We start from the raw sequence: 27669 nt of genomic DNA on the forward strand, positions 1-27669 counted from the left end.
TCACAGAATTGTTTAGGGTTTAGAGATAATGTTTATAAAGCATTTAGCTCTCTGCTGATTGTTGATATTATTTTATTGTTGTTATTATTATTATTCTTGGCATGCTAGAGGATTAATGCTATCTCCCCTACCTCCAAAAAATATTCTCTATTTTTAAGAAAAAATAACTACTTGTTCATTACCTTTCCATACATTTGTCAAAATTGACAATAGTGGAGCCATTTTAAAATGGAGTTGGAGCTACCTTTCCAGAGAAACTGCTTTGCTCTCTTGAACCTTGGACTAGGCTAAACCTTTGGACTGGGCCAGAATGGCAATTGTTTTACAAGCAATTGTTTGAGAAGTCAGCAGGAAAACAGACATCCTGATCACAAAGACTGAGGATTGTGGACTTACTGAAGATAGAATTAATAGTCAATCAATGTTTGGCCAAGACTAACTCTCTGCCTCAACTCCAATTAAAAATCTTTGTAATACAACCTCCCTTCTTTGCCTTTAAAAGCCCCTGATTTTTACTCCCTAGAGGAACACATTTGAGGTTTCTTCCTGAATCTGTGTCTCCCGAATTACAATTCTAATAGCCCAAATAAATATCTGATGTTTAAACTGTAGTAGTTTTTCCTAGATTGACACCTTGTATTTCCTGAATCAAACTTATGCTTATTTAAAAAACATTGTCCCAAAGCTGTCCCCAAAATCTCTAGTTTCACTTACTCCTCCAAAATCTATGTGCTACTTTGATTGTCAACTCCAAGAGTAGCTGTTCTTCATTATTAGGAGCAGATAAAGCAGTGTGCATCTCCATGCTTGCTGAAAGTAAGCAGTTAGTCAAGATGAACTGTGAACTGAAGACCTACTCTAGTGAACTAGTCATTGATTTTGTTTCAAAAAAATTTGAGTGTCAAGGATTTTGAAGTTGGAGGCAACTTGACAAATAAATGAACTCTGTCTTTGAGTTCATGCCCAGAGGTGAGAATGGACACAGGTTTTGTGTGGTCTGAAGCTGATCTAGTTTGGGGAGCCCTCTTGGAGAAAAGTAATATGTTGCTTTTGCAAATTTTGCCAAACCATGTATCCATGTGAACGCATTGATGGTCCACTTCTAGGGTCTTGGAAGGAGCTTGTACAAGGCAGGAGCTTTGTTAACTTCATGGTAAATTTACATCTGCCAAGAGGAGTTAAGGGATAATGTTTTCCTCTCTTTTGAGAAGTTTGTGATATCATTCTGGGGAAAAGAAAACTCCGTTATGAAAACACAAATAGTAATAATAAAATACAGCATTTTAGACAGTGTTATGTGGCATAGATTTAAGTACTAAAGAGTCCATGAAAAAGAGAGAAGAATACTTGTAGCTGTTTGGAGGAGGAGAGTACAACAAACATGCTTAAAAATGGACCTACAACAATGAGGATGATGTTAATAAATTAGTAGAGCGGATTGGAAGTTGAATCTACAAGTTAAACAACCAGCCTGCTACTAAATCTCAACTCTGCTACGTATATTGTATAAAAATAAATGCAATCGTGAGGATCATATGCCAAACATCATGCTAGGGGTTTGCATTATCATCTCATTTAATCTTTATAACAGTGGAATAATATGGGCTTATTTCATTAACTTGGCTAAAGTCCTTTTGTTAGTGAGTCTTAGTGATGGGTTTGCAACTCAAGTCTATCAGACTTGTCTCATAAGTACCACTTAACACTGCCTTGAACAACTTCTCAAGAATGCTTGGGCATGGGTGAAGATCTATAAGTTTATTCTGTCAGAAAATGGAAATACTCTAGAGTTAGTATATTTAAAAATCAATCCAATTCCCTGGTAGCTTTATCCCCTATACCCTATTTAAGAAACAAAATAGTTACTAGCCCCGTATGTACACACTAATGGGACCTTGCAAGTAAATTCAGTACAATTACCATAATAGGGATTCATACAATAAATGCAAGAAATAAGTGATTCTAGTACAAAGAATTCACCACTGAAATAGGTGATTTACTGCCTTATTTTTAACTCACTAACTCTAAAAGTTAATTATTAACTTGAATAAAAAGTACTTCTATAGTCGTTTGTAAAGCAAAAACTTATGATCAGCTTATTATTCAAAACTATTATTCAAAAACTTATTATTCAGCTAGATTGTCTTTAAGGTGACAATTACACATAAATATGTTCCTAGACTTCTCTGCCCACAAGACCTGTTGTTCTGTTCCACACAGCTGGTAAAATACATAAAAGGAACATTCTTCATTCTTTCCCTGATGTAGATCATTTTTGCCCTTGGGAGGTAGCTGTCCACAGTGCTGAGTTATTTTGTCTTCTTGGAATATGAGTTTACACTCTAAATTTATTTCTAAATAAACAGTGATAGCACTGCTCTCACACAAACTTCTGTTTGAACTGATCAGCCTGTACTTTTGAAAAAAGAATGTAATTGGGGCCACAGTTACTTTTCCGTCCCTGTAATTCATGCCAAAATGTGGTTGGATCTCAGTTAATAGTTCTAACAAAGCGTTAAAGTAAATACTCTTTAGGATTAAGTTTTTGTTTATATGTAGAAATCAAATAGTTTAACACCTAATATCATTACAAACTTTTTGACTGAGACCCACATCAAGAAGTGTTTTGCCTCTCAATACAATTCATACTTATTTTCCCTTTCTTCCTGAGATGTTTCGGATCTATTCTGTTCTCCTCTGTTCTGTTCTATTCTACTCTGTTGTGTACTACTCTAATTCATTAAAGATATAATGCTTGTTCTGATCTAATAAGGTGATTTTATAAAATATTAGTCTTGACCTTCAGTGTGAAAACATTTTTCTAAAACCTTGAGTACATAGTGAAGGGCAATACAAGATGTAATAGGCATGTTTTCCTAACTCCTGTATGATAGGAAAATATTTATTAATGTATGAGTGTTCTTGCCTTATTCCTTTCCTTGCTTTGGATTATTGCTTTGTTCACTTCTTTTTTTCCCTGAGAGAGGTATTTGCAAGTTTTCGTATGATTCAGTAGAGTTGTGTAAGGTAGAATCAAGAGAAGGGAGAGAGGGAGCCAGAACTAGAGAGATGAAAGGAAAGGATAAACTGAGGTGCAAAGTTTAGGACTGGACCTAAGGGAGGGGGATTCTCTAAGAGAGAGGAGAAAAGTTCTACAAGCTGGGCACAGGGGAGGAGAAGTTTGTTTGGAAAGGAAAAATGGTGTTACTAAGCATTATCTCCTGTCTACCCCATTTTTGGTACATTCGTACTTATGGTGAATATTGCTTAAAACGTAGACCTTCAGTAATGCTTACCACATAACCAGGCAATCCCTTAAAAGTAACACCTAGCTATAATGCATAGCAAGTTTCACATTTACGATGACAAGCGTGGGTCAGCTCAAAAGATTTTCACTTTGTAGAGAGAGTAGATTTCACAGCTCAAGGTGGCCTTCATACGTTTATTGAGTAGTGCAGTCTACAGCAATCATCCATCATTTTCCTGTTGTTCAGGCTCTGCCTCTCTCAAGAAATTGAACAATAGACACATGCCATACCTCATCACCATTCATTTTTCTTACTGTCCTTTTCTCTAAGTCATTACTAACATTCGGCAACTTAAAGTGACCTCTTGTATGTTTCATGTATAAACTAAATATACAATGAGAAACTGTCCCTTCATGAAATTATTCTTAAAGAAGTTGTCACCTCTGCTTTATATTATCAATCAGCTTTAAACAAAAATAAGTTTTAAAAAATATGGATTTTTTTAAATGATAAAGTTGAAAATTAATTTTTCTACTTAGTAATAGAACATGCCTTTAAAACATCAGAACTGAAAGGAGACATCAGGTGTCTGATATCCAGAGGTAGTGCAGCCTTCTTTCAGTTTTACTCTCTTCCAGTTGTCATTCAATGGCCTATATTCCAATGAAGTTTATTAACCTTAATATCTGTGAGGATATTGACTGGCTTGATGATAATGATGCCTGAATTATTTTCAGAGCCTGATCTTGGGGCTGGCAGAACTTAGGCAGCTGCATAGGCATCAATCCAAAGAAATAAAAATTTATGCCATCCCCACCAGAATCCTCATCTAATTACCTCAAGTGGAAGCAAAAAAATATACACACACTCACACTCACACACACACACACACCCCTCCAACAAGTAAATTAAATCCGTTTTTCCCTCTGTTAATCTCCCTCTCTCTAGTACATTTGGGACAGGCTAATGTAGGTTCCACATTACAGTTTATAATCTGTACCATCAATCTATCGACTAGTGAACTGAGTATTATCCGAAATCAGCAGTTACCATCAACTGAAATTCTGAAACTTATCGATGCTTGGCATAGGGTTGTTTACCAGGTGATTTTGGTGAACAGTTTACTATGTCTTCTAAGATATGTGTTGTCTTGTTCATAAATACTTTTATAAATTTGTATTCACATAATAAATCCCATATGTTGAGCATAAGATTTATATAATTTCTAATCACAGTAAGTAATTAAAGAATATTGGTTTGAAGGAGCAACAAATTTTCAGCAAACTGAAGACGCCCACATGCTTCAAACCGACCCTGAGTACCTAGCGTAGATAGTAATTAATACAATTGATTACGTAAATGAGTGTATTTCATCACGTAACATTTTTTCAAAGGGTAATGTATCTATTTTAGGAAGAGTTGTAGAAGGAGGTGACGGGAGTTGCTGATAACTGCTTTCTCCTCTTCCCACTTAATCTTACCTCTGTCACTCTTCTATTGAATCATTTTGTAGCTAATCCTTGGATTTGTTTGGGGAAGAGGCTAATGAGGGGGGAAATAGAGAATTGGAGCAGGATAACTGATTTTGAAAGCTTCCTGCCTTGATGTCTATAGTACAAGTACTCCCATTCAGTAAACTTATGTTTGCTCTCCTCCCTGCCTCAGACTTGTGGGACAAAACTTAAAGACATTCTAAAAGGCATTTGTAAGAAGATTTTATGCAAAAATTACTAGAGGTCAAGAGGGACACTGGCCTCGGTTTCCAAATATGATTGCTATTTCATTGACAATAGAAATGTATGGTTATTGCTTAGAATTAGATTGTTAATTTGTGTTGTCTTAACCTACTCAGGACACCAGACACTTTTTTTTAATTCCACCTGTTGCTGAAGTACAGAAACTGACATCTAATTTGTTATATCTCTATAAAGTCCACAGGATAATCGTTTCTCAGTGAATGTTATTTACTGACAAATCACTGATAATTTCTAAATTGTAAGTTCTTTATAAAAAAGAGAAAAAGTCCCTGGTGACCTATTCCCACAGAAGTTGCATACTTTCATGTTGTAAATTAATTTTTTGCCTTGGAGATTTTGGTCCTGAATGTTTTCAATTATCAATTGTCTATATATATTAGTAAAGTTTAATGTGATTTGGGGTTAGGTTTCCCACAGTTTTTGATGATTAACCACAATTTCTTTTGAAACTCTGCCTAAGAAGAAATCCATGTAGGAGGTGCCATATGAAGCCATTCTTATATCTTTTTACACTAGAAATGCAAAAATATTGTTGTATCTTTATGTTATCCTATCACACCCTGAGGTCATAGTGCTCATTTCATACACCTCTAATTCGGTACTTACTGTCTGTCTTGTATGCTGGATTGTCAGTTCCATGAGACCTGGAACTATGCCTGTCTTTTTTACCCTTGTGTCCCCAATGCCTGGTGCAGCATGAGTGCCTACCATCAAGGATTACCTTTAACTAAGAACTGAAGGCGACATATGCATATCAGAATGGGTGGTGTGGGTATTAATACCCAGGAGTTCAAGTGGGTTAAAATTTGAGGGGTTGAATAATGGGAATTCACAGAAGATTCATGGAGGAGATGAGGCTTTTTGTTTTCTGTTGGCAAGTGGTAGATGTCATACGGTTAGAGGGAAAGAGAGAAGGCATTCCAAGTAAGGAGTAGCATGAACAGAACACTAAAGAAAGAATCTCCACCACTGAATTTACCATACAGGGTGGTAAATATATGCTAATTTGTTATCTCCTCCACTAGCTTGTGAGATCCTTGAGGATGGGGACTGTATATTCTCAGCTCCAAGAATATTTATTTATGCATTACTAGCACTCAATAAATATTTGTTGAATAAATGAATATTAACCTGACTTCTAATCTGGCCGTGAATTTGAGGCCAAGTTTTCAGGTTATTGGGTTTTTTTCTTCCTTTTTCCAGATCAAATCTCTACTTGGTTGCTTAGTATATCCAACTTTTTACATTCTCTGATGAAATTATTTTATATCTCTCTTTTAAGAATAATTTTTGTGTGTGCTTAAATTCTTAATACTCCAATTTTAGCTTGGCTTTTAGTACCTTCAAATCACTTGTCCAGAGACTAAATTACAGATCAAGACTTTAAAAATTGCAAAACAGTTGCTGTTGTTTAATGGACATTAATAAATCACTAATAAGGTGTAATGATCTAGAGTTTATATCAGAAAGTGAAAGAGTGCCCATAAGTATTTTTCTGAAATAGTAGTTGTGATGGTGGGCAGGGATTTGGATAAGCTTTAGAAATTAAATACCAGGGAAACAGTTGGGGGGAAAAGAAGATGAAAATATCAAACTATTCATGCAACCCATCTGCTCGATTCCACAGCAAAACTGTCTAGGGCAGTGGTGTGATCAGATTTGCATTTTAGATTAAGTGCTTCCATAAAGGTGTGGAAAGTGGAGTTGCTCCAGATTTATACACAGGGACGTCACACAGGAGGTTAGAGATACGTGGGCCTGAATCGAGAATGCAGTGATGGGAATGGAGGGGAGAGGAGGTAGTCAATTAGATTCAAGATACATTTAGAAGAAAGAAAGTAATGACTTGTGTGCTTCTATGTATGAGGTTGTCAGAAGGAAGTACTCAAGGGAGCAGCTCCAGGGGCCCTGTACCTCAGGGCCTAGCATAGATGCAGAATAGGTCATCATAAATATTGTTAAATGGGTCTAGTGACTGAGCAGATATCTTTCCTCAAGTTGGGAGAGATTTGGCACAGGACAGGCAGCTTGTTTGTAGTTGACTGCTAGCCCTCTGTGTTGCTTCCTTAAGGAAACAAGACCATCAATCTCGATTGAACGGAACTAAATGTCTCATTTCTGTTATCGTTTTTAAGCAACTTATAGCGACTCAATTTACATTAAAGGAAGCTCTCTCAGAGATGATTGATAATTGCCTAAATAATATTGATTGTTTGTGAGACAAAACAAAATGAAAAAGGAGAGTCATGCTGACACAATCTTTTCTAACACCTGGTATTTGAAATGATTGCAAGGTATTGTGATTACCTGAAAATAGTGAAAACATTGTCTCAGCGTTTCTTTCTTTTTTTTTTTTTTTTATGTACATAATTGGAGTTTCTACGTTCATTGCACAAATATATGGTGAGTGGCATGGAAGTAGATACTGGGATACACAAATAAGTAATCTCAAGTAGTGGAGGAAAAAGATATTTAAATCAAAATTTCAAAATACTATCATAAGTGTACAACAAGAATTAGCAGTGGATACTATATAAGCATAGTTGAGCAACCTTTAATCCGATAAATTCTGAGGTAATGATAGGCAGTACTCAGTAACAGCTTCTCTGAGCTGAGTCTTCCAAGATGACTAGACATTAGCTAAGAAAATGAGACAGAGTCTAGACACACAGTCAGAGAAGCTGGGAGAGCACATAACAATTTTAGGAGATGCAAGTGGAGGCATCGGCCTGTGAAGCCTGGCTTCATGAGGGTATAGGAAAAAGGGGCCACAGAGTGTCCAGGAACCACTCATTGAATGGAATAATTCAGGTTTTTTTCAGGTTTTTACCTAATAAAATGAAAAAAAAAATTAAACAGGACATGTGATTCTATTTAGTTCATTTGATGAAAAAGAATTGTTTCTAAAAGTATTATAGAAAGTTCTCAATCAATACAAACCATCTATTGAAATGTCCAATTAATTTTTTAAAATATTTTCACCTCTCCCCCACACACACACACACCAATTCACCAGTGTTATTCATTTTACTTTTTCTTTGTCCTTCACCCACTGCAATTAAGTGAACACAGTCATTTTTTAGAGTATGTTTTTAATGATTTGGAATCATTCCAGCTCACTTTGGTTCATGTCTCCAAACCCATTGAACTATATATTCCTTCGTTTAAACAATATCAACATGATAGAGCAGTGGTTATAAGACAAAGAAATAGAACTTGACTTATTTCGGTTAAGCCATCCTATGTAGACACTTGGAATTTTTATTTCTGCTTAAAATTTAAAAGACTGGAATAGAGTCCAAACTTCAGTAAAATTTTGCTTTTCCATATTTTTCAAAATTGCATTTATATAATTAAAACATTACTCCATTACATCTTTCCTACTTGTACCATAATATTTATTTTCTTATTTTGAAATTTTTACTACTGTAATATATAATTATACATAATTATATAACCATACAATTAAACATATTATATTATACATATTATTATACATATAATAATATAATAACATAATTATATATATATATATTACAGAGTTCAATAAAAGAAACTTTTTCGCTGTCTGTATTTCTTTTCTGGCCATTATTATTTATTCATTTTCTGATTATTAGTGAAAATAGTTTTACTATATGAAGGAAGGAATGTTAAAAACAGTCCACTCTGAGTGTCCCATACGCTTGATACGCTATTGTCTACTACAGTGGTTAAAAGTGGGTGTTAGTTCAAGAGGCCCTGGATGTGAATCTCAGCTGCACAAGTTTCCCTTGGGGTGGCTTTGGGGCCTAGGTTCCCTCATCTTCAAAACAGCAATAATAATACCTACTGCCCATGTCATCGTAAGAAAAACCTGAGACAATACAGAATGAACTCCTGGCAGCACAGTAAGTGCAGCAAATGTGGCTGTGAAAGAATGACAATAGGCTCCCTTTGGATTTTTTCTTGTGGCCTCTCTTCACCCTCCACTGAATTTAAATGAATTATTGAATCCATAAATTAAGTCCAAATTAATCTGAAAGAATATTTGCAGTTCACAAATTGAAGTCAGAATATTATTTAACACATTGCACTTAACATCTCTAAATATAAAAACAAATGCATAAAAATAGAATTTAGTGTAAGATTTCTAATATATAGTTCTGATTTTCAAAACTTTACTTGTAAGTCACATGTGACCCTTTACATCATAGTGTCCAAAGGTTTTCAGAATCTTTTATTTATTCTGGAATATCATATTATGTCAAATAAATTATAATGGTTTCACTTTACAGATGATCTTTTGCTTTATGGTTATTGCTAATTAGGGCTGAGAATCATTTAAATGCAAAGCATCTCTAACAACTAACAATTAAGAAATAAAATTTAGTTACTTATTTAGAATAACTGTTATACAAGAAACATTTAGCAACAAAATTCTTATTAAATAAAGAAAAACGGAAATGTGAAAAGAAGTAAAAATTCTCTGATGGTAATTTGGATCAAGGTCAGACATACTTGGGGGAAGTTGAGTAATTTTATGGAATTACATATTGTATCCTTGATCTCTAGGGGGAATCTTAAAGACTCCATTAAAAATAAGGTTTCTTTCATTGAAAAAAAAAAAAATGTCCCATTTGTGTTTTGAAGCTAGTTACAATGGCTTTGTAAACCATTTAACCAACACATAACACAAAGTGAGTCACATGCACAAATAATTTCTGTTCCTTACAAGTTCTTAATTAATAATGATAATGTGATTATAAATTAATTTTGAAATATTCAGTTTAAATTTATTATTAATTATTCTTATCTTTGATATAGTAACTAGAAACACATTAGTGAATAGATGAGTTTGTTTTTTGAAATCATTTTTTAATTATCTTTCTCTCTGTTTACCGTTGATCAGTGCTTTGAACAGTTAACTATTCCTACAAGTAAGTTAAAAAAGTAGAGGTGATACTATTTTAGCTCTTTTTGCATTCAGATGCAAAATGATTAATTTTCAACTATTTTTCCATTGAAGACAACCCAGAACACAATTTTCACACAGTTTCTTTTAAAAGCTAAATGCCTTATACAGTTCTATAAATAAATTTTGCACGTATAAGTAAAAAGCTTCTTTATAATGTAATATGGGATATTTCCACTGGAATTATAGCTTATTAAGTAATTTAGAATATTTAGAATGATTTACACTTCACAGCTTCTGACATATCTAGACAATACAAGGACCTTGAATACTTCATCACACAGCAGTACAAGGGCTTTCACTCTCTGACAGCAGGAAAAAAAAAAAAAAGACACAAATCTGATGAGAATGAGTCAAAGAAAGGGACCTAAAAAGTAAATTATTAATTTAAATTAAGAAAAAGATTACAGTCATTCTCAGGTTACACATATGCATATTCCAATTTGAAAATACTACACTTCAGTATAAGCACTTAACTTTTTCCCATTTCTCCTCCTTAGTGCCTTGGAGTATAATGGTACAGCTATAATAAGATTAAGCAGTGTTTTCCATGCAGGTATAGTAAATTATGCACGTCTAGCAACTTGAATCTCTCTTCTCCCAGTGAAGCCCAAATCCTACTGGGATATATTTCTTGCTAGTCTAATTGGAGCTTAAAATGCATTTTCCTATAGGCTTGGTGTTGCAAATCATTCAATCTTTTTGTACTTCGGTTACCTCATTTGTAAAACAAAGAATTGAACCAAGTGATCGTTAAATCTCTTGTACAGTTAAAATTTTCTATTATTTTCATGAACTTCACTGATTTCAGGTCACATTGATATTGTGAGTTAATCTGGGCACCTGTCATTTTTAAATTGTTTCCATGAGAACGTACATTTTAATATCTTAACAGGCTGCTGGTAATATCTTTCAAACACAACCCATTCATAGGTTATAGATTGGTTTAATATGAGAGTAGAGACAGGTTATTAATCACCACTGGCCCTTGTATCACTAGTTTTCCATAATCTAGTTCTTTGTTAATGAAAGACTACCTCTCAAATATGGGATTTTATTAGTTTAATGGAGAGTTGGTTTGTTTTAACAAAATATATCTATCAATTTTCTTAAAAGGAATTAAATTGATCTATATGTGCAAAAGTTTTGGGTCAAGAGGCAGAGACTCAAACATCGATAGGTTCATTGTTTATCAACTAGTGTTACTAATCCAAATACATGTGCACCAGCTAAAGCATAAAAAATTGTCTCAAATTTCTTTCAGCCATATCTGTGTACCTAAATGATTTCAAATAAGTCAAAAGTATATATTTATATGAAAATCTGAAATATATCCATATTTATATGGATATAAAAATAAAAATAACTGTAGAAGAAAAGTCTTTTAGGGAACTGAATCAATAAATAAGACCATTTCTCCCCTAGTATATTTCATGGTGTTTCTTGAACGATACATATTCTGCAGATATATTTCAGTAACTCCTTTATACTCTATTATGTGTGTATGTACTCTCTGGGGAAGGTTAAAGGACTAGAAGAATATTTATAACATCTGATGATTTAGACTAAACGACAGACAAAGTCTCTTCCAAAATGGATATTCTGTTATTCTTATTTGTTTCCATTGTTAAAGTTACTGCTATTACTACTGAACGTCACATTTGGCAGAGTTAAAAAATAAATGGTTAATATCATTTATTTATAAAATCATGTATTGATTTTAAAATTTGTAAAAGAAGAGATTAGAAAGGTCACAGAGTATGGTGTATATTTGTGTGTGTGTGACTGATGTGTTTATGAAACACTTGCTGGGCAGGATGCTTTACAGATTAATCTTTATAACAATTTTATGGAGTGGGTATTATTTTGCAGATTAGGACAAAGATTCAGAAAGGTTTAATAGCTTGGCCAAGGTCACACAAGAGTAAGTAGCAAAGCTGGTCAAATCTAGGTTTATAGGACTGCAAATTCCAGGCTCTTTAGGACTAACATTTCATTTTGTAATAATTATGAGAACAAAAGTTAGTTAATAGACCTGCCAGTGTTCTGAATTCTAAAATCTATGCCTAAAAAATGCTGTCTACAGAACATATAACATCTTATTTATTAAGAATATATTTTTATATAAATAATATGAATGTATTTTCAAGATAACAGAAATTTACTCCTCTATTATTAATGATATTAAATAATTATTTGGCCATTTAGGACAAATGCATTTATAAATCTATTATAAAATATCTTCCCCACCTGTCTTAACAAAATATTCCCCCAAAAAAATATTTTGCTTTTTCCTTTTAGTTCGGCATCTTTATCATAGATCTTAATTATTTGTCAGATTTTGCTGTAGTTAGATTTCCTCAATGACTTTCAAGGCTGTTTGTTCACTATAGACTCCAGACTGCTTTGCTCTATAGTGTAGTGGTAAGATCCCAGGCTCAAGATAGAGGCATATCCCATGAATTCAAATCTTAGCTCTTCCCCTTGCTGGCTTTAGAATTTTTGATAGTCGTCTTATTTAAGTTTCAGTTTTTTAATATTTGAAATGGAGATAATAGCGCCTACCTCAAAAGTTGTTTTGAGGATCCGTCTAGCTATATATGTAAAGAACTTATCACAGATCCTTACATATAGTAAGGGCTCAATGAATGGTAACTAGTTGATATTATGCCTTTTTATTTTTTAATATAATCTTTTGTTTATTTAGTAAATAAATGAATATACCAGATATTACGTTTTCTAAATTTCTAGCAGCAGCAAATTTTCTTCCTTTAATTGGGCATTTCTAATGCACTCTGGTTCTGGAAAATAAGTCTCAGAACACGGCAGAATTAAATCTATAATAAGACCACGCAAGCTTGGAATTCCTTATGTTATGGAAATGTACAAGCATGACTCGCAACATGGCGAGGCTAGGACCCATGTTAAAGAGATGACTAGTGATGATTTTTTGGAAAACATAAAACTCTAAAAATGTTGCTCTATGATGTATTCCTCCATCTGTCATCCTAAAATCGATGTAAATTCTGCCAATTAAAGAGCTCTTAGGCAATGGAACTTTGAAAGTTGAGGGGTTCAGGGTGCTGCGCCTGCAGAATGGCGTGTCATGTGTTGGAGACAATATGTAGAGTGTAGTTAAAGAATTGTGTAAAAGCAAGAATTTAATCCAGACAATGTTGAATCAAATGTAAAAGTCCCATAAATAAAAGAGAGAGAGACAAAGCTGCTCTGATTGAAATGGACCTTAGAGGAATCAGGAACCGTGTTCACATAGAAGCCCTCTCATCTCCAGTGGTGTCCTCCAGAGAAAATGCTTGCTGATGGTAACTTCATAAAATTAACTCTCAACAAAAACAAGATGACAGTAAAATTTTGATCAGTTGAGTTTTACCCTATTTTAGTCTCTCTGCCTTTAAAAGACTCATATTTTTCCATAAATATATGACGTTAAAAATAAGATGAGGGTCGGGGATTTTATACATTAAAAGAGACTTTAGTGACACAGCAACTAAATGAAATGTATGGATTTTGTTTGGGTCCTGATTTGATCAAGGCAAATGTAAAAATACTGCGTTTTTTTTTTTTAGAAAATCGGGGAAATGGGATCAAGAATTGATTATTAGATGATAGAAGGAAATTATTGTTATTTTTGTTAGATGTGGAATTAGATTGTGGTTTTTTTTAAAAGTCTTTATCTGTTAGAGATGAACACTGAAGCATTTATGGAAAAAGGATATGATATTGGGAGTTGCTTTAAAGTACTCCCAGGTTGAGGATAGAGAGGGGATGAGAGATGACAAATGAAACGAAACTGGCAAATGTTGGTAAGTGTTGAAACTGGATAATGGGTTCATGAGTGCTTTACTATTCTCTCTACTTTGTATATATTTAGAACTTTCCGTAATAAAAAAAAAATCCCACGAGTTTATGTTGTAGTCCATGTGAGAATATTTTCCTGACCTAAATCTGTCTGGCCTACTTGGGATTTGGCAGACATATTCTGCCAAATATGTAGGAAAAAAAATCTTAAGAGATGATTAAAGAAAAACACTCATCCAAATTGAAATTGAGTTAAAAATAAAAGTGTTAATAAAATATTCTAACACTTTAAACTTTTAATTTTGCTTTCCTGTTTTAATTCTTTTAAACATGCAATATAATTGCTTATTGTGTTTTTCTTGATTTCATTGCTTTTTAAACACCAAATTAATTTTCAGCTGTTGGGAAATGTTACAACTGCCAAATTGCAGATAAGCTGCTGGCTTGCAGTTGAATAGACATTTGCTCCGGGAATAATTAAAGAAAATTGAACTGTATTTGCTATAAGAGGGTTTTTTACAATGCCTGTATGTTTAAAATATATCAAATAGGCGGTTTTGAAATTTTCGTGGTAAGCAAATGGTCACAGCATAGACAGAAAGCCAGCTTTAGAGAAGCCTAAAAGTAATTATTATGGATTTAGTTAGTAAATTTAGTTTATGGACTAACAGAAATATCACACAAGAAATTGCTAAGAGGAAAATAAATTAGGATTCTGTTTACTGTTATGAGTTCAGAGCAGGACTAGAATTCTGGAGCTACTAAGTTACTGGATAATGGAGCGTCATGGTCAGAGCCATGAATTTTTTTTAAGTAATATCTTTTATTTCCTAATTATTATAAAATAACAATATTAAAGTTTTGGTATATTTATTTTTAGAGTCGGAAATATCTCACTGTACTCTGTGAGCGGCTAACCTAGCACTTCTAGATTATTTGCTCTAGGGCAGGATTGGCCTCAGCGTCTATAGTGGAACCAAGCTTTTGTGTGGAGATTTTAACAGCTCCCCAGATAATTAGTATATGATTCGCATGACTCACCTTAACTAAAATGCTGTATTAGTATAAAGCACCTCATTGTGAGTTAATAGTTTACTACTATTGTACTATGATAATAACCGTGAGTATCTGGAATATGATACGTAGAAAATATAAAAGTTTCCAAAATACTGATGAAACTGACTTATTATATCAATTAATGCAATTTCTACCCAAACTTTTCCAGTGACAGATGACGTTTTAAAAATAAGTAGCACACTGATTTGATATGGGACTGATTTTAAAAGTTCTGCCTTGGTGTTTTTGAGAGTAAATGCTCATAATATTTAACTTTTATTAATATATATTTTTCATAAAATTGAAGTTTTAATTGGATACCTTGTAGTCATCTTTATTTTATTTATTTATTTATTATTTTTTCACGTGAGGTCAGCCCTGAGCTAACATCTGCCAATCCTCCTCTTTTTGCTGAGGAAGACTGGCCCTGGGCTAACGTCTGTGCCCGTCTTGCTCTACTTTATATGGGACGCTGCCACAGCATGGCCTGACAAGTGGTGCGTCAGTGTGCGCCTGGGATTCGAACTGGCGAACCCCGGGCCAACGAAGTGAAGTGCGAGCGCTTAACTGCTTGTGCCACTAGGCCCACCCCTGCAGTCATCTTTAAATGAGAAAGGCTTTAAAACCAGGAGGTATCCATGTGGTGTGATGATCTCAAAATGCAACCTTGGAGCTATTTACATAAAAAGTGGTTTCACAGTCAGAGGGTGTAGAGAGCAGAGGGTTCTGTGTATGTTACTAATTTAAAAAGGAACCCTTTCGAGGGGCCGGCTCCCGTGGCTTAGCGGTTAAGTGCGCACGGTCCACTGCTGGCGGCCCGGGTTCGGATCCCGGGCGCACACCGATGCACAGCTTCTCCGGCCATGCTGAGGCCGCGTCCCACATACAGCAACTAGAAGGATGTGCAGCTATGACATACAACTATCTACTGGGGCTTTGGGGGAAAAAATAAATGAATAAATAAAATTTAAAAAAATAAAAATAAAAAAATAAAATAAAAAGGAACCCTTTTGCACACATGGACATTTCCACAAGATTGTCTTGGAATATTCATATGAAATGAAAATATGAGTTGAAATTCATATAAAGCTAGCCAAACTTTTGGATAACCATGTCACCAACAGTAATTTTTTATGCTTTCACACATTATCAAGTACAATTCCAAACACATTTTTGATTTGAGTCTTCATTATTTTTGTTCTGTAAGTGGTGTGGGTGCACATGTGTGTTTTCTTCTGTGTTCTGTTGGTGAATAAAATGCAAGCTGAGCAAAACAAGAGTGACTTCTTCAAAAATTTTTATAAGAGCAACCAACCAGCTGAATGCCCTGATAAAATCAAAATGAACCCTAGAATACAAAGGAAGGTGTAGATCTTGCAAAAGGAGGAACGGGCATATGGAGAATCAAGGTGATATCTAACAGGAATTTATAACGTGAATTCGTTTTTCTGCCCAGACTCCCTTCTATGTGGAACTATTTCTTTTACGATGGAGTTTTAATGCCTTTGCAACAGAGGGACGTAGACTTAAGGTGAAGGAAGTAAACAAAATAAAAGTAGAATGCTCTCTCACCTTGCTCCCCATATGGAAAGCTGCTAATTACATTTTCATATTCCACTCAAAAGGATACAATACAAAACCCAGTAGTTAGAGAAGTGCATAGCCATTTTGAAATTATAAGACAAATGAACCTTGGTTAAAATAGTTGGAATTCTCTCCTAACCCAATCAGTTCTATCATTTGTTCTAAATGCATGTATGGAAAGCAGAGAATGGGAAAAGATGTGCTATGTAACATAAAAGGTCAATTAAATTGCCTATTAGTAAATTTTCACATTGAATTAGTAGCATATATATTTACAAAGCTGAGTTATTAGTAATAGTAACTAATATTTATTACCGTTTCAGGCACTGTTCAGTGTTTTACAAGTATCAATTTATGTAATATTCACATCAATGTGATGAATTTAGGTACTTTCATTATCCTATTTTACAGATGAGGAAATCAGGGCATGAAAAGGTGAAGTAACTTTCCAGTGTGGTTCATCCTGGAGAGTCTGATTCCAGAATCTGAATCCTTAATTCTTCAGTAGGCAGCTGTCTCAAATAAATAATAGTAGGGCATTTCAGACCAACAGACTAGTCATTTGAAAACATTAATCCTAAATCTGCTCAGCTGCAGATGCTGACAATCTTTAAGCTGCTTTATCCATTCTTTCCTGGAGAAAAGCAACCTTGTCATGTTATTAACTTGGCGCCATAATTAGTAAGGTACCACCCATGTGACCACTAGAACTACTACTACCCACAGAGTCCTACTGCCCTGTTTTCCTCCACCAAATTTGAACCATTTTACATCAAAGCAAGTTTGGATCAGACCTGAATTTACCACGACCTCTTAGACATTCTGATTTCAACTATTCACCACCTTCCACAGAGTGGTTAGATCTGTTCTCTTAGCCATAGCCCAGTCTGATTTTGAGTTTTTTCCTTCTCACACTAACCTGCCATTGGGATTCTGTGAATTATTCCCTTCTGAGAGAAAAACAAAATTGACAAAAACAAAATTGAAACCCTTCTTTATTTGTATAAACTCAATTTTCATTTTTAATTCAGTAATTTCAATTCTGATCACTGAATAACAGTAATCATGACCATGTTTGTTTTATTATCCTCATTTAAAGTTAATGAATGGGTAAATCAGCGAGCTTCTGTACAATGTAGCAACTAGTTATTTTGATGGCACAAGAATTAAATGTAAATTCCAAAAGTTTCAGACTTGCTTAGGCAATGGTGGAACATTTCAGTAATAATCCAGAGTAGAGTTAGGGTGGAAAAGGGAACTTTAACTTCTTTGTTCTACTTATTCATATTCTAAACAAATGCACACCCCTCTGGGCGCTAAACCATTTTATGCATTATGTCACTCCCCAGACACCCACTGTCCTGTTCTCCATAATGATACTTTCAGAGTGGCTGTTGGTCTGCACTGAGTATTCTAACAGTTAAGTCATACTAATGCTCAGGAATTTCTTTATGCCATCCCAGGCACTCTCTTGTCATTTATTGACTTACATTTGGGATGGCTAAATTAAGTAGAATGGACAAAGTTTCAGGAGTTAAATGAATGTGACCAAAGGAGAAAGGATTTGACAGAGTTTGATGTAGAAGAGGAAACATATATTCTTTGAAACTAGTTAAATGAACACTTATACCATACAAATCTTCTCAGTAAACGGAACCCTGCCTCTGTGTCTCAGTTGGATATTCTACTATAAAAATTAGATGACAAATACTTTGCTTTATCTACAAAGAAGACTGGATAGACACTATGCCTTGCCTCATTCTGAATTTATTTGCTCATGGGGAGCAAATGAACTAGGACAAATTTTAAAGTTGGGATAAACATCCTACTAGTATGGTCTAAATTGGAGGTTTCCTCTATTTAAGTGATTTAAGCAGACTATTTAACTGATTTTTAAAAATCTAAATATAGATTTCTTTAAAATGCAGCCTGGGATCCCCCCCAAATATTGTCCATTAGACGTTGGTGAAGGACTTCCTTTGAAGAATGGATTAAATGATTAGCACAGCTATGATTGGCATGGAAAAATGTGTCCAAAGTGCCCTGTCATTGGGTTATAATTAATTTAATTGGCCGTGTAACATCTTTTGATAGGTAGAAAAAGGGTAAGTTGCCCTGAATGACCAAAAATATAATTAATGGGGTCTCAGTGCAGGGATCCTCGGTGTATTGGTCATCTTTTTAACCCCAGCATTTAGCTCAGTTCCTGGTACATCAAGAATAGAATCAATAAATATTAGTTGAATTAATAAGCTGTATTCTAGGATAAAATATGTGGAAAATAAGAGACAGAAATAGTTTCAGGCATAAAATAGATTATTTGCATAAGCTTACTGTAAGTAGGGATATTTTACATATGTATTTTGTACCTTACTAGGCTTCCCTTTTCTTCATTTTTCTAGCTTACAGTAATACATATAGCATTATAAAAATGTATTTTTAACAAGAGTTAAAAACATTATTTTTAACATCTGTTATGCTCGAAGAAGGAAAAAAATTCACTTAAAGTGGTATTTCACTTAAGAAGCAGCTTAGTGTTTACAGCCTGCTCTAAGAGCCTGAGAGCAAAGTGTTTTTGATATCTAGATGCAGATCTCCAGAGAAAGGGAAAGAAGCTTGGAGCTGAGATGCAGAGAATTCTGTATATCTGTTGGAAACTAAGAAAAAGAAGATAGAAGGCTTTCTAATCATTCCAGAAAGCACAATCAGACTTTGGGGATTAATCGTAGTCCTAGAAATAAAAGTGTGTCCAGCCATTAGGTCGAGTTATCAGAATCTAGATCAGTGTTAGGTGTTTTTTTTTGTTTTTGTGAAAAAAGAGAGCATGATCATGACTCCCATACAAATATAAAATAAGCGTATATTAAAAATTTTATTTAACTCATGAATTAATGAAGGATGTTACATTGGTTCGAAAGAGAATTCAAATAACTGAAGATGATAGATAGACAGATAGGTAGGTGGATAAGATAGATAGATAGATAGATAGATAGATAGATAGATAGATAGATAGATAGATAGATAGATAGAAGGAATACTGAAATGAATTTACAAATAGATGCAAAACAGGTCTGTTCATTGGATAATAATCCACTGCAAAATATAATATATAATAATATTAATAATCCACAGCCTCCATAAGCCTAGGTGACTCAGAAGAATGTGCTGGAAAATATCTTGCTTACCAAAAAACAACTTCCAGTTGTCTTTTGGTCCACCTTAAGATCATTCACAATTTTTCCCTACATTAGTCTCAACCATGCAAAGGGTGCAATTGGTCATTCAGAACATTTTAAAAGCAGGAGACCTACTGCTGTCTGAACATAAGAAAAATAAGTAAATTAAGACATTTACAGACAGAATGGGGAAGCAAACACAAGGGTTTCCATTTAATTCTTGAGATTTCTGGCTGAGAAGGGGCGATTTGGTTCATAATTATAATTTACCAATTTAAAGAGACAATAGTTAACCTGATAATGTGTAGGAAATCAGATTACTATGCAAGTGTTCTTGATTCTTCATGCTACAACAAACTTATTAAACATGTACGTTAAAATTTTATCTTTGATGTCATGATTCAGTATCCTCTGAGTAACTTTTTTTCTAATAAAAGTTATTTTTAATTTAAAATTTCCATTGACCTTGTTAATGCAAAGTTAGGACACAGGTGAAGACAAGTAGCTTACTGATTGCTTAATAAGGCCAGATTGAACACTCCGCTCCCCAACCCCCTTCCCTTCTCAATTCCCCCCATCCTCACCTCAGAATTACTACAACAAAGTACAAGCAGAAGTTACTAACAACACTTGAAAGTGTTTTCTTTACTTAATATGATACAAATATACGGTGCTAATGGCTATATCCTTAAAAGATATAATCTTGATATACCCAATTTACAGGTGACACAAAACTGGTCTGTCTGTAGAGAACTAACAATTGAGAGCAAGAAGCCTAAAAACAAGAAAAAAGAGAGAGTTTTTTTTTTTTTTTTCCTTAGAAAAAGCTCTTGGATGACTGTGTATTTTGGTTGCTTTAGATGTTGTTTGTAAATGTAGTGGTTTGCTTGGAAATTGGACATGTTTTCTACTGGAATAGTTGCGACATTTAGGCAGAAAGAGTTAGTTAAAGGATCTTGAGTTTTAATGTTTTTCCTAATGACTTTCCAAAAAGATATAGAGAAAAAATAAATTATCTGTCAAGAACCTTGTTGCACAGTGTACTTGATTAAGCAAAGTTCCTGTGGTAAGACTGATGTGATTTTGGGGGACTGATAGGGGCATTTGGAAAGGCAGTGGCAACATCTACATTATAATAGAACCATTTAAAGACGCATTGAAAACAGATCATCCAAACACCAATCTAAACAATGCAAAAACAGAAAACAAAAACTTTCTTAATATTTTTTGGAGTATTTATGAAACAGTTTGGGAGTTGGTAGACCAAAATATGAATCTTTTAAAAAGGTCTGAACCGGAAATTTTTCAGATGACTTCTAAACCTTTAAAATAATTGACTACATGTTTCTGATTTGGTAGAAACATCAATGTGTTTTCACGACTTCTAGGAAATGTTTTAAGGAGGATTTTTTGTGAAATTTAGCACTTCAATGTTCAGGAATTGTTCAAAGAAACAACCCTGTATCTGTGTTTATTTTCTTTTACGCCCCAAAGAACTGGACTGAGATACCAGCTTATTTTAGCAGGCCAAAAAAATAAGTGTAGCTTTGTTTATAACATTATGTGTATGTGTTCATATGCAAAATTCAGCATGTTTCCAATGCACTAGCTTGTCTTCATAGGGCCACCAAAGAATGACCATAACCTTGATTTAAGGTGTAAAATATGAGGAACTATTAAAATATATATATATACACACACATTCATGCAATGTATAGTTTAATTACAGTAATGTGATTTTGAATTCATAGAAGTTACCTTGCTTTTACATTATTAAACTGAAAAAAAATCGTACTCTTTTAAACCCCACAATTTTTGTATTCCATAAAATGTTTTAAGGATAATTCTTATTATCCATTTCGTTTTTATAAAATACAAAACACAAGCTGATTTCAAATCTGGAACAGGATCTTTCTTTTAGGTTACAGTTTGGATAGTTTCTGCATCTAAAGTTAGTGTTTAATTAAAGAAAAAGTACAAAATGAAGTAAAAAAGAGATGTTTAAAAGCCTTCTTGGTAAGTTACTTCAGATCTGTACTTACCATGAAAAAATGATCATTTTGTAAAGTTTTATAACATCTCAATTGCTGAGGAATCATAAATAATATTTCTTTATTTTGGCAGGAAATTAACAATTAATATTTAGGAATCTTTTTTAACTTAGAATGTGAATTAAACACTATACCTGGAAAATATCTTGCTGATATTTTTCCAGTGATACTATTATTCATAATGGAATAGCATTTTAAAAGCAATCTTAAAAAAAAATCCCCTAATTTAAAAGTTTGTCTATCTCATATAAACGAGGAGAAAAAAATTAGAAAAAGAGAAGAGAGTCACAAAGTGAAAAGAATCAAACAACCAATGGGAAAATCAAAATGGAGTTATTATAAAGTATTAATCACCAACCTTATGATTACTGATCTAAATTAAATGTTATACTCATTTAATTAAATTTTTAAAAATAGTCTTCTTAAAATTTTATTGCTTTTAGGCCATGGCCATTACTTTTATGACCTGAAATACACGTGTCAGGCATATCAACCAATTGGCACCTATCCTCTTTTAAAGGTAGAAAAAAAGATGACTATTATATTGTAACACTTTGTTCTCTCTCTCCTCCTCTTTCTATTTTTCTTTTGTTTTTTGTTTTCGTTTTTGGATGGTTGGTGATTTGTTTGCTTCTCCTGGTTCCTGTTGATCAGTGGTGTTTGGCCAGTTTGTATTTTTCCAGACATCACTCCACGATGTTGTTGAGGTGTATGATGGGCCAACTCAGCAATCTTCTCTGTTATCTTCCCTCTCAGGATCCCATTCAGGTATCCTTTAATAGAACTGCCGTGCAACAGTTATTGATTAAAGACTGACTTTGATTGGTATTGTAGTGACAGTTGAGATTGATGTCATCCATATTAAAAATAAAGTAAACTGAAAATAGAATCACTCTATTTAAAAAAAAAAAGAATAGAAGCTCAATTAATAGTAACTCAAACTCTTGAGAAAAATATAACCAACTATTTTCTGGGATTGTAATCAAGTAAATATAATATTTAGTCAGTTAGTCTGTGGTGTTTAATGTAATATAAAATATTTAAGGATACTTTAAAGAATGAGGCAATTTGTATCAAGATGTAATTAAAGCCTACTGGTAAAAGGGTTGCAGTTGAAGTTGAACCCAAAGAAAATATGTTGTCAGTGGTAGGATATATTAAAGTAACTTGGTAGAACATAGATTGACGTTTTCAAATGACAGTATAAATTAATATAATTTGTTAGGTTCACTGAATGAAATTATTTATGATATCTTAGTGTTTGTTTTGTTGAGTAGGAGAATCACTTCCACTGAGTTCAGGTAATCAGATCACAATTCGATTTACTTCAGTTGGACCAATAACAGCTAAGGGATTTCACTTTGTTTATCAAGGTAAGTGACCCTGTAGCCTAGAAACACACTAAGGAATGATATTAGTTTCCATGCTTTGTTCAGAGTTATTGAATGATGAGATCCTATTAACCACATAGGAGAGATAAAAGTTGTGTGGGGTTTTTTGACAGTTTTGCCCTGTCCCCTCCTCCATCACTAGAGCACTGTTATTTTGACCAAAGTCAAAAAAGACCTATTGCTTCCATCATCATCAAGTTAATTGTATGATTTTCCTTCCTTCCAACATATTGTTTTCAGCACATCTATTTTTTTCTGACAATTCTTCACTCTCTACGTATTGTTTTCCTCGTACTCTAGCACTCTAAATTAAAAATGTACAACATTTTGTGCTGATATACTAGACATGCCAAGGAAATCATTACTCCATTCTAAAATTTTAGTTTCTCATTCTCTCAGAATTCAAACTTTCTTCATGGCTACTAAATATTTTTGTGTAATTGAAAGTCAGTTTACACAGTCTTTTCTCACCTTTTATAGACATCCTTCCACATTATCATTAAACTAAATTAAGAGCTATCATTTGAAATATTTTGTTTTAATTATCTATGAGCATGTAGTAGTTGTTCCCAAATGTATCTTGAACTTTATTCCTAAGAAACTTTTAAACATCTGTGATTTGATATTCTTATTAAACCCTCTAATCCCATTTATAATATTGGCTATAATATTATATTGTTTCAGTTTTAATAGTATTCCCTCTGTAAACAACATGTGGCATTATGAATTTAAAAAGGCACTATTACAAATTGAGTTGTTTTACTCAAGTCACATAAGAGGAATCAGTCTATTTGAAATTCATCATATCATTTTTTGGGCTGTTGTCAACCTCTTTAATCCCATCTGTATGTGTTTTAAAAAGAAAAAACATCCTGTTATCATTCTATTTTACTAAACCGAAAAAAAGTCACAATTGACAGACATACCTATAAAACATAAAAGCAATGTCAAATTTGATATTGTACCATTATTAAAACAAAAACTTCTATTGTTGTTAATCTGTCTGACTTCTATTCTACTTAGCCTGAACGTAGATATTGTCTTCATCAAAATAAACATGTTCTGAACAACTAAGTCTGTGAATATGCTATGAAATTAATAAAGTATTATATTTGTTTTTTCAAATTTATGTTTTTAAGGACCAACTACTGACAAAAAAATTGTTAACATTACCTCATGTAACCTGACACATATTTTTTGAACTTGGTATCCCAATTTAAAAAGAAAAAAATATATTTTTCAGTTATCATTCTATAAATTGAAATATCTAACTCAGACTACTTTGTTATATTAATGAAGAGTTTGGTAAAACAAAAAATAGAGAAAAAACTTAGTTGATGTTGTTTAAAGGATCAAAAGTAAAATGTTTTTTGAATAAAAAGTCTTGATGACAATAGCAGTATTTATTTTAAATTGTATTTTATTCTGTATGAATCTTAAAACTTTTAGAAATATATTTAAATTGTTAATTCAAGTTCTGATAAAAAATTGAGATTTCTTTGAAATTTGTTTAAATAGTTTGAAATATTTCTCTGCCAAATATGAAATTAAAATCAATAATTATTTGTACGCAGCTGTTCCTAGAACAAGTTCCACACAATGCAGTTCTGTGCCTGAACCAAGATTTGGAAGAAGAATTGGCAACGAATTTGCAGTCGGTTCATTGGTTCTTTTTGAGTGTAATCCAGGATATATTCTCCACGGATCCATAGCAATTAGGTGTGATACAGTGCCCAATTCTTTGGCCCAATGGAATGATTCCTTACCTACCTGTATTGGTGAGTGCGTCAATTTGTATGCTTTGTGATTGTACGTATTTTATATGAAAATCAGTTGTCTTACATCTTTCAATATTTCTATTTTAGATCTAATAGTTATGCATTAACTTTTAAATACTTTATTAGTTATGATATAGCTAAATATGCAAATTAGAGTGTATATTTGATGCAATTGAGGTGTGATGCAATCAATGAGGAATATTTTGTGTGGAATTAGCTGCATTCTCATTAGCTGTTTTCTCATTTATTGATTTATATGGCTGAAAATATACTTACATATTTCCAATAACAGAGAAATTTAATGCTACTAATTATTGAAATAAATGTCATTTTTTATTTTTAAAAGTTTATACAAAGATTTCTATGCCAGTATGTAAAGAATTTACATATGTTTTAAGGATCACAGACGCTGATTTTTTTGAACGTATTTTACTTTGGCTTCAAAAAAATTAGAGAATATGCATTAGTAGATAAAGCTGTTTTTTCTTTTCTCTACTAGTTATAGATATGTATAAAAAATATAAAATCGGAGATTTTCCCAGTCTTTTACAAGTATAAATGGTAATGCTTTGAATTAGTAGAATGCATAGGGTTAGGCAGAAATCTCATTATTCCAACCTTTATTTTTGCAATCCTACATCTAATTTTAATTGATAAATAGAAAATATACTTTCTAAAGTTATGGGCCCCTAGCCCTGCTAAATTATACGAAACAGATTAAAATATTCTCTAAACCACAAACACAAAAAAAGTTTAGAATCTTCTATTATTCCAGGATCATTACAATGACTTTTGGTTCTTATAGAGTTCCACAGATGAAGAAAATGTAGAAGCTTGGGAAGTTGCTTTCTTCTCTGTCCCAAGAGCCTAACTGGAAATTAATTTTTTTTAATTTCATAGTATTAAATTAAAAAAAGGATAGTAAAACTTAATCTCCGGTCAAGAAATAGTTCTAACGAGTTGAGGTTTTTTCCTTAAAGTTTTATTGGTATGTGATTTGGAAAATAAGAGGAAAGTTTTCTTAAAATAAAAGATAAGCAAAATTTTGTTTTTATTTTAATAATCTCAATTCTCAATTTTTTGATAGAGAAGACATGAGTGTGTATATGCACACATATAACATATACACTTATAATATATAAAATTTATTTTTAATGACTCATTTTGCCATACCTATACATGAAAAGAAATTACATGTATCAATAGTTTTTATTTTTAACTTTTAAAAACACCTTTTAGTGTATTTTAACACATATTTAACGTAATTTTAGCTTATGGTTCATTAAAATAAAATATATTTTTAAATTGTGAAACCATATGGAAGGTATACTCATTTCTATTGAGGAAAGAGTCAAGATAAAGTCTGTTGCTATGCATTCATAGAATATGTAATTTGTATAGGACAAATCTGCTCTAACTAGGTAAAATATCTTTTACTGTTCAAATCAGGGCATTATTCATAATTGTGCTGGGAAAATGGCATGAACCAAGGATGATTAAAAAAAAAAAAGGAAGGATAGATGGTTACACGCTCTCTCTACGAACATTGTACCTCCACAACCCAAAACAGATATATCTAGCATATTTCACGGAGCATTTCTGTTACAACCAATATTTTAATTCTGCCCACTACAAAATATAGAATGGGGACTATTCTTTTATTTGTTGAAAACCACCTACAATAGATAATTTAAAACACTGGAAGACTGTAAATAACTCTTCAGCATTTTCATCTTTCAGCTAAATAACCCCAATTTCTGATATGATTACCATTTACTTAATGCTTTCTATTTGGCAGGTTCCATGCTCAGTAATTTAAAATATATATTTATTTTAATTCTCACAGCAAACCTATGGAGAAGTTACTCTCAGAATTTACAGATGAATAAATTGAGTCTTAGAGAGGTAAAACAGTTCTTTTTAAAGTGACATTAACATAGTAAGGGGTAGAGTTGGGGCAGGATTTGAAACTAAGTTTTCTGACTCCAAATGTCAACCTAAATGATGGAGGACTGCTTCTCTTTCTGTTTTGACTTAGAGGCTAATTCTGTCCTAATTCGATTTCTACATCTTATTTATAAGGGGGAATTTCTTACCCTATTAAAATACATTTTTGACAATCAACAAGTAAAAGAGAGTAAATCATTTGGACTTGATGTTCCTCCTATTTTGTACCTAGCCTAGAGCTAGGGTTAATGGAACAAACAGATCTTCCCCTTTACATGCTTTTGTATTCTTGTAAAGATGAAGCAGATAATGTTCCTCCTTCTAAGCCACAATATATGTTGACTTCATACTCTTATAAAATCATAGTAAATAAATTATCCAAACTAAAGGAACCATGAGATGAGAGAAATGCTCCTCTATGGCTGTGCCAGAATTAACCATGCAATATGCATAAATCGGAAATTACATTGCTTTACATCAGCTTAATGATTGAAGACAAACACATGTTAATAATAAATCTCTCCAGCTTCACAATGGATTTTTAAATATTTCTCTATGAATATTAGGCATTATTCATTATTTCTGCCTTACTTTTCCCAGTAATTATTTATGTAATTTCTGTGTCACTTTATTTATGTAGATCTTGATAGAAAATATCAATGGCACATAATAGAGGGTAACTAGATAAGTAGTTGTCTTCATTTAGTTTCATATGTATGATGAAAATTCCTTCAAGATAATCATCTATTATAAAAATACAGTGATATGATGACATATGGAAACTCATAAACGAGCCCATTCATCTTTAAATATCATTGAAAAAATCCATCTATTCCTCTAGAGTGTCCCAAGAACCTACGTATGCAAAACACTGGATGTGTAAATCTATGAATTACTCCTTAAAGGTTTTG

The 27669-nt window shown here is 33.0% G+C and overlaps 1 protein-coding gene across 4 annotated transcripts in view; it reads left to right on the forward strand.

Moving 5' to 3' along the window:
• Positions 1–27669, forward strand: part of CSMD3 (CUB and Sushi multiple domains 3) — a 1195693-nt gene that overhangs the window by 976680 nt on the left and 191344 nt on the right. For 3 of the 4 annotated variants that reach the window (XM_004431279.3, XM_087447535.1, XM_004431280.3), the window contains 3 exons: positions 22297–22410; positions 22920–23015; positions 24608–24811. In XM_004431279.3, the coding sequence (XP_004431336.2) occupies positions 22297–22410; positions 22920–23015; positions 24608–24811 (414 nt within the window). The remainder of the gene's footprint in view (positions 1–22296; positions 22411–22919; positions 23016–24607; positions 24812–27669) is intronic. The other variant, XM_087447536.1, reaches the window with a different exon arrangement.

The sequence above is a fragment of the Ceratotherium simum genome, chromosome 23, assembly GCF_057802395.1.
Source record: "Ceratotherium simum simum isolate JZ-2026a chromosome 23, ASM5780239v1, whole genome shotgun sequence".
Lineage (NCBI taxonomy): Eukaryota > Metazoa > Chordata > Mammalia > Perissodactyla > Rhinocerotidae > Ceratotherium > Ceratotherium simum.